The sequence below is a fragment of the Aythya fuligula genome, chromosome 9 (genome assembly GCF_009819795.1).
Source record: "Aythya fuligula isolate bAytFul2 chromosome 9, bAytFul2.pri, whole genome shotgun sequence".
In the NCBI taxonomy this organism is placed as follows: Eukaryota; Metazoa; Chordata; class Aves; order Anseriformes; family Anatidae; genus Aythya; species Aythya fuligula.
The window spans coordinates 16,132,507-16,140,509 of NC_045567.1; the positions used below are offsets into that span (position 1 = coordinate 16,132,507).

General features: G+C 46.9%; 1 protein-coding gene across 2 annotated transcripts; it reads left to right on the forward strand.

The window, feature by feature from the left end:
- The first annotated feature begins 1,840 nt into the window (after positions 1-1,840).
- On the forward strand, positions 1,841-7,919 carry TCTEX1D2 (Tctex1 domain containing 2). Of its 2 annotated transcripts, XM_032193151.1 has the most exons (6): positions 1,841-1,931; positions 2,145-2,278; positions 3,868-3,937; positions 5,270-5,333; positions 6,421-6,498; positions 7,301-7,919. In XM_032193151.1, exons 1-5 carry the CDS (start codon positions 1,867-1,869, stop codon positions 6,466-6,468), a joined length of 381 nt encoding a protein of 126 aa, XP_032049042.1. In that variant the 5' UTR covers positions 1,841-1,866; the 3' UTR covers positions 6,469-6,498; positions 7,301-7,919. The 2 variants fall into 2 exon arrangements, with proteins under 2 accessions (XP_032049042.1, XP_032049041.1); XM_032193150.1 differs by lacking the exon at positions 7,301-7,919 and having other exon boundaries at positions 6,421-7,017.
- Positions 7,920-8,003: the final 84 nt, after the last annotated feature.

The window sequence follows — 8,003 nt, forward strand, 5'->3', positions numbered from 1 at the left end:
GTCCAACCGAGCACCAGCAGAAAGCACACAAAAGGGTGATTTTTTTTTTTTAAAAAAAGGCCAAGATCTGCCTTGCTACAACAAAGTGGCTACAGGGGAAGCAAGATGTGCAGCTGTGCAGGGACCTTGCAGGTACCCCAGGTGCTGGCATCGCGGGGGGAGCCTGGCCCCAGCAAGGGGCCCAACTAAGATAAGACAAGGACAGGGCAGACAGGTAGGGGGAGTTGGATGCCAGGGCAGGAAAAGCAGTGCTCAAGCTCTACAAGATCCTTTGATGCTTTAAAAAAAAAAAAAAAATTCTCCATCTCTGAGCTGGAACAGCACGTGGTGCAATCCTTCACTGGCATTCTTCACCCTGCCAAGGCCAGCACACCCCAAACGGCTCAAAGGGCCTAAGGTCAGTCCCGAAACAGCTTGAAATCACCTGGGGTATTTATTTAAGGAGCACTGAAAATGTGGAAGAGGAACAAGAAATCAATGTTCAGGCACCTGGTATGCAGTCTGCTGAGGCCCCAACCTGGATGCCCACAACGCCTTGGGAAAACAAAGACTCCCAAAATGAGCAGGACCATGAAACCAACCATGAACAGATGCTGAGGAAGATCAGCCCGCAGATTTATCACGTCCCCACACACACACAGCTTCTTAATTGAATTTGCATCTGTGGCTCTGATCCAGGCAGCAGGCGGCAATAGATGGGCAGCAGCAGGAAATGGTTAATGGTGTTTGCAAATAAATGCAAAGCAAGCCCGCTGCCTTTCAGATACTTCTCGGAAATTAAGAAGGCCCGTGCAGATGATTTGCATGAGCTCCGCCTGACCCTGCGGGAAAGTGAGGTGGCTCCAACCCACGCAGCCCAGCGGTGCCTCGGGCTGAGCAAGTGCTGGGTGCGAAGAGAGGGAATGGCGGCACTGAGGGGCTCCTACAGAGAGCAGAAACCTGCATGGCCCTGGTATGGGGATGGGAAAAGCTCCTGAGCTGCTGACCAAGGTGCTCCCGTGCCCAGGGCTCTGCTGGATCATCTCAGAGAGTGATGCTGCTGAAGCACTGAGCCCATGGGCATCAGCAACTGCTGCACCTTGGGTCTCAGCAACCCGCATGTGGTCAGGGGAGGCTCGGCGCAGGAGCTGGTGTGAGCCTGGCTGTGTCAGAGCTCACAGCCGCCGCAGGAAGGGGCTCCGGGAGAGCAGCCCGTGCCCGCGGGGTGGCCAGCCTGCGCCCGTTTGTCAGCCGGGGGTGGTTTCCTGCTCCCCCAGCCCCGCGCCGCGCTCCACCCCGCAGCCAGCTGCGCTTTTGGTGCCGTTTCTATTCTAGCCCAGGCGCCGAGTTCTCAACGGTGTCACCCAGCCGTACGTAGGAAACGCAATCGGAGAGATTGCCGCAGCGAGATAAGCGGCAGAGGAAGCAGGATGTCAGCTCCTCAGCGAGGCACCAGCCGCGAGCCGTTACCAACAGCGCGGGACGGGGAGCGGGCAGGGGGAGCAGCACAGCTCTGTGATGACGGTGTGGAATTACAAAATGTTTTTTTTTATTATTATTATTTTTAGGACCCCAGGGTGCAAACCCCACAGCAGGGCAGCGCAGGAGGGCGCATGGCACCCAGGGCAGCGAGCAGGGACCCGGCTGCACCGTGCAGCAGCTCCATCCCCGAGCCCTGAGGGTGCGCTGGGGGCTATAGGGGCACCCCGGGGGGGGGCTCAGCAGCACCCATGGGTGCGGGCAGGGACCCCACGGCCCCAGCGCGCCACGTGCCGCGCTTGGCGCGAAAACGGGGCGTGGCGCCGTGACGTCAGCAACGCGGAAGGCGGCAACGCGGAAGTAGCGAGGCGGAAGTGCCCGCGGTTGCCATGGTAACCGAGGCCGGCCATGGGCGAGCTGGGCCCAGAGGGCTCCGGGGATGCCCACGGGCTGCGGCCCGGCCTGCGGCCGAGGTGAGGGGGAGCCGGGGCTTCCCCCTGGCCGTGTTTTTATTTTTAGCAGGTTTAGGAGCTAGCTCCCTTCGAGCTAAGCTCTTTTCTCTACAGCTCTTCATTTTGTCTTACTTTTTAATGGGAAAGCTGAGTTTGCCTGGGTGTGTGTGTGTGTTTCTGTACATAACATAAATATCCTGAGCCTTTTCTTGCTGCTTTTTTTTCCCCTGATAGGTTTAAGTCGTCCACGGTGAAGGAATGCATCCATGCGATACTGAAGGAGAAGCTGGCCGATGCTCAGTACGTCCCAGAAGAAGTGCCTCAGCTCACAAAGTCGTTATCAGAGATAATAAAAGATAGGCTGAAAGGTAAGGAGGTGTGCGGGGAAAGCTGCTTCTTTTCTCACTTTAAACTTAACTTCTCTAACTTTAAAATGTGTCCTCTTCCTTTCATAAATCCCCTCTTTCCTCCTTTATTCTTAAAGCCTGTTCCTTCACTGTCAAATGACTGAAGTCTGCTGTTGTTATCTGCATAAATATGTGCCTCACCTGTGGAAGCAGAAACCTAATTCAAGCAAGCAGCTTTGTTTTAATATGGGCTGGTTGGTGTGGGATGTCAGCCTTGCAGGGCTGTAGGGGAAAGAAGCTTCATTAGAGAGAAGGAGGAACGATTGCCTCTTGCTTCAACAAGCAAGTGTTCCTCCTTTTTTGTTTGTTTTTTGTGTCCCTGAGATGGGAACAAGGCCAGGTGGGAGCAGTGAAGGGTGAGTTAGGAGCACTGTCGGTCAGGGAGGGATGTGAATACAGCACTGGAAGAGTGGTGGTGCTGCTGCACAAGATACCCTCCAACGTTTTTGAGTGCAAGATCCAGCAGGTGTTTCCTGTGCTCAGAGCTGGAAAAAGTAGGTAGGTGTGAGTTGGTGTGGTCACTTCTTTTCCCTCTTTTCCTTGGGACAGGCTGGTGCTCCATCTGCTGGGCTGACGAGCAGTGGCTGTGCAGAAATGCCATCACCCTCAGCAGGAGCCATGGGTTTATGCTTCCCCCAGAGTTACACATCTGCTTTAAAAGCAGCAGCAGCTGTCGTCCCAGCACATGTTGATGCCAAGCTAATATGCACAGGGCTTGACTTCAGCAATCTGTAAGCACCCTCGCAGTAGCCTGAAGCAAGACTGGCCCAGTGTGGCCGTTGTATTGGCTGACATCTCCGATAAGCATTGACACAGTGGGTGTTACCAGGCCCAGCATGTAATGTTCAATCTTTCAGCGGAAACAGGCACTAGAGCCTTCCTTTATGTTGCTCTATTGAAGATAAAGGCATTAGGATTAATATTTTATTTAAAACATGGTTGTTCTGGTTTGAATTCTGGAATCTTGTCATGGCCTGATTGGATCTGACCTCTGCCCCAAAGATATCTCTTTACTGTTGTGAAACAATCATATTTTTGCAGACACAAACTTAGACCTGCCTAAGCTTTTTTTGTGACCTTTTATCTCAGCTCAGAAGCAAAGGAAACAACTACGTGGCAGAAAAATCTCTAAAATACCTTTGCATCAGAACAGCTTTAAAATAAACCAATTTTATTAAACTGGCTTTTGCCCTACCAGCAGCCTTATTTACATTCTCACCATGTGTTCAGTTCTTAAACGCTGTAGAACTGGAATGCTTACATAGAAGAGGGCTGTTTGGGGATATCTTATGATTTAGATGCATCTTTTGATAGATACCAAATACCCTGCTCATCCTTTGAGTAAAATGAGGCTGTGGTAGTCCATATCTAGGAGAGTGAAGTGATGAGACAGTTGGTCTGCTCTGCCTATTGCATGTACTTTTAATTTGTACAGGACACTGCTTTGTAACTAGAAATCTTGCTCTCAGTGTGTCCTGTTCTGGGCTCATATCTTAAACAAATACAGAGTTTGAAATTGCTCTTGCTTTCTTTTGTTTTTCTTTTCCCAGAGGAGGGATTTGACAGGTACAAAATGGTGGTGCAGGTTGTGATCGGAGAGCAGAGAGGAGAAGGAGTGAAGTAAGTTTTGCATTTTCTAATTGTATTTCTATGATTTTTGTTTCATCTTTTTCCATTCTCCTTCGGGAGCTCCTTCCAACTTCTCCATATTCTAAGATATTTCTGCCTGTACTAAAATGTAAAGCATTTTCTTTCCTCTTAAGCAGCAAGTGCAGGCTTGGACTGTGGCTGATTGAATTACTAGTCAGTTGACTGATGATAATTGGCTGTGTGATGGGTATTAACAGGCTGAAATGCTGAAAAGCATTTGTGAGGTGTGTTGCAGAAAAGATTTTATATTGTACTCACGATGAACTGAAGCATACATCCAGTCTATTCTCAGGGCCCTGCTGGAGCACAAGAGCCATGGTAACTCACTTGTGCCTAAAGCCTGATTTCCATAAGTACTTCATTTGCATTTAATCCCCCCAAATAAGTATTTTTCAGTAGTTCAAATTCCTGTAATCCTCCTGCAATACTGTTATGGGAATCTAGCCCAGGCTGGGGGTGCTGAGCACTTGGAAATCTAGCTCCCAATGCCTGCAGTCAGACAAAAGAATTCCTCTCTGCTGCTGTGGTGGGCTGTAGCTTTCTGTTACTGCTGGGTAAGGAGAAGACAAAAAGGAACAGCCCACAAGGTTTATGTGCCTTATACACAAGGCTTCACGTTATTATTGTGCTTGGTATTGCAGCAGAAGATCAGTGAAGCAAATAGGAATCCTGTCAGTTGAGACTGCGTGGGGAAGGTAGTGAGCTGGGCATTTGCAGGAGAGAAAAGAGTGTCAGTGACATTAAACAAGGCAGCGCTGAGGTCTCATCCAGAATATCCTCTGACAGTCTAGTTGCTTGTCTTCAAAGTAAAGCAGATGCAGAAAAAGTCTGCCAGAATTCTCAGGGAACAGGCAGTGTAGATATGAAAGGGCTATAAGAGTTCAGCTTGGTTCTAGTAATGTGAAGGCTGCCAAGGAATACGATAGCTCCCTATAAATAAACGGGTAGTATGCATCAGGAGGGCACGGGAGGTGAAGGATGAGAACAAATCAGCTAAATTAGCCACTGATATGCATACAGCAGAAGTCAGAAGGCTCTTAAGCACGAAAGCAAGGAGGCTGCAAGCCCTGCTGCACAGTGTAGCTGGCAGAATTGATAGTTGAGGAGTTTCAAGATGCATCTTGATCAACATACAAAGAGGTTTATAGCGTGTGGTGGAATTCAGCAATGCTCGGGATTTGGGGGAACACGTCCAGTTTCCTTTATCCTTAAAGCTTAGCTTGATTTTTCAGGGGAAGTGTGATCACTCAGATCCTTACACCTAACTTTGCAGGTAATGGCTGTGCTTTCTCCTTTGTCTAGCATGGCTGCGCGGTGTTTCTGGGATGCTGACACTGACAGCTATGCTCATGATGTTTTTGTTAATGTAAGTATTGACTGTTTTACCATAGGAAATGTAAAGCTACTACTTTTATGACAGGCAGACTAACTTTAAAACGTGAAGCAGGCAAAAGGAGCTGCTGTTGCCTTTGGAAGGAACCAAAGCCAAATCAAAACAGTGTGATTTATAGTCTCATTCACAAATTCATGAAATAGACATAATACCCAACACAGTAAAACTTGTTTATTGAGTAGATCATACAATATTGTACACAAGTCATTTAAGTTGCACCATTTTACAGGTAGGGAGAGGAAGCACAAGAGATGAAGTTGTTTTTCTCTTTTTTTTTACATGCTCTGCCGAGCTGCTATCCAGAAGTACCGCTGGAATTCAGGACTGAGCAAAAGCCAGTATTTTATTTTAAAACCTCCTTCTTTACTGTCCTGACTCCACGGAGCATTTCCCAGGTTTAATTCTCTATGAAGGGCTTCAGGCTCTCTGCTGTCAAAGGCATCAGCCTACGGGGCTTTCAGGAAGGAGAATGTCCTTTTTGTGAGCTACAGATAACAGGCAGGAGCACTGATTGCTCTTTGGTGAGGACATTCACCTGGATTTGGGTTTGGTCACTGCAGCAGAAATTTTCCATGCTTTACATTGTTTCTGGGTTGTCATCTTATCTTCACTGAGCTGCAGTTGAGAAATCACTGGGACCCGTTCCCACAGTGCCTGTGGATCCTGAAACAGTAGGGGTGCTCTAAGAACGCCCTGTGAGTGGAGCCCGGAGGTAAATTTGTCTATGGGCCCTGGAGAGGCGAAGGCGGGACAAGGGTCAAACTAGTCAGTTCTGACATGACTGGGACACTTCTAGGTACACAGAGAAACGACACCTACACACCTTTGGGTGTGCAGCTGGAGAAAACTGAGGCACTTCTGGCATTCAGACTCACTGGCCTGGGTTACACCACACCTGAAGTAAATAAGTGACTAAAACGACAAAAATCTGAAGGACTTTACAGCATAAGGCTCTAACTATTTTTAGTGCTCTGGTCCAAGCCTTCCCTCAGGTTAGCTTTTTCAGTTACGCTAGCAAAGAGTTGCCTTTACTAATGCAGAGCCTTTCTGTTTTCCTCAGGACAGCCTCTTTTGTGTGGTAGCTGCATTTGGCTGCTTCTACTATTGAAGATGGTAAAGATTGCACAAAAGGACAAAGGTGGGGAGGAATACTTTAGAGTATTTTTGCTAACACACACAAAAGCACCATACACTTCCTTTAATACCTAACACAATACAGCTCTACAAAGCACGTCCTACACCTGTTACACTACAACATCCCTCCTCCCTTGTGGATATCGACATAGCTTTAAGCACATTATTATCATCTCCTTATTTAAATCATCCTTTTGTTTTTATGTAGTGTACTGGTTTTGTCCTAAACAGTATACTGCCAATGGCCATTGTTTCTAGGGCAAACTGAACTTGTGTTGTAAAAGAGTTCTGTTATTTTTACTTTATTAATTTTCATAAGTGAATGGAATATTTCTAAGAAATATAATAAATCTGTGTATTTACTGTTTCTCTCCTGTGTGTTTACCTTTGCCATTTCCACCACTGGTTCTTTTTCTCCACTCTGCGAAATGCACTGGCCTTGATTGCTCATCAGTGCTTCTCAGATAAGCATTTTCTGAAGATTCTTTGTAAGTTAATAAATAAAGCTGATCTCTAATTCTGACTATCCAGACTTGTTACTAAGACTTCTGTAAGAATTACGCTGTCAATCCCAGCTAAGTGTCACATGAAAATGATATCAATTGACAGGAAGACAAGGTATTTAGGATAATGGTTCAAAACAGTAGCCTGCACACCCCGCTAAGTGCCCAAACACCCAGCTGTAAGCCCTCATTGGTTCGGTGCAATTTGGCACCTGTGGAAGTGTTGAATAACCATTGCTCAGTGCCCAGTTCAATAGATATTGCAGTGCTTTCTCAATCTTTGCCTTTCTGTAACTGTTTCAGGATACACGGTTGGATGTTTGGAGAGCAAAATTGATAAAAGTCAAGCCTTTAAAGGAACGATAGAAAAGGCTGCTGTAAATCAGAAAGGGAGAGCCAAAATCTCTTATCTCCCCAAAAATTAGAGGACGAGGTTGGTTCCTGAGAGATGGGTGCTACTAAAATGCATCTTAAATGCCCATTGGAAGACAGGAGGAGTTGCTCTATGCTGATGCCTGTCCTCTGTGCTAAGGAAGAAGCGTAGCTGAACAATTTCAACTGCATGAATGGCTTTTGTAGCACTGAAGTTTAGCATGGTGAATCCTGAATCCCACCCTCACCAACTGTTAGAGCAGAACACACTCTGCCCGTGCAGCTCTTAGCAGAGAAGTCAAAAATTATGGTTCATCTTCTAGAATCACTCTTCAGTCTACAATCCCGCAACTAGCTCATTCCTATTTCTGTAACAGGTTTGTTTGAAAGCAGCTTCATCTAATTTACCTCTGATGGGAAATAGATGGTGACTTCCCTGCTGTCTTTGTATCTGTGGCATGTTAAATGAGCTGCCAAGATGTAATGGCACCACTCAGTGTGTGAGCCTGAGAGTCCACAAGCTTTGGAAAACAGTGGAAAAAAATAAAAACACAGAGAGATTATTTATACCTTCAGACTTGTTTAGACGTTTTTATCAAGTCACGGTGATCAAATCATGCTTTTTTGCCTTGCA

Bases quoted from the DNA above. Each gene is read 5' to 3' on its own strand.
- TCTEX1D2 (XM_032193151.1), top strand. From the start codon at position 1,867: ATGGGCGAGCTGGGCCCAGAGGGCTCCGGGGATGCCCACGGGCTGCGG. The intron at 2,279-3,867 runs GTAAGGAGGTGT...TTCTTTTCCCAG, and splicing joins AATAAAAGATAGGCTGAAAG to AGGAGGGATTTGACAGGTAC. The intron at 5,334-6,420 runs GTAAGTATTGAC...TGTTTTCCTCAG, and splicing joins CTCATGATGTTTTTGTTAAT to GACAGCCTCTTTTGTGTGGT.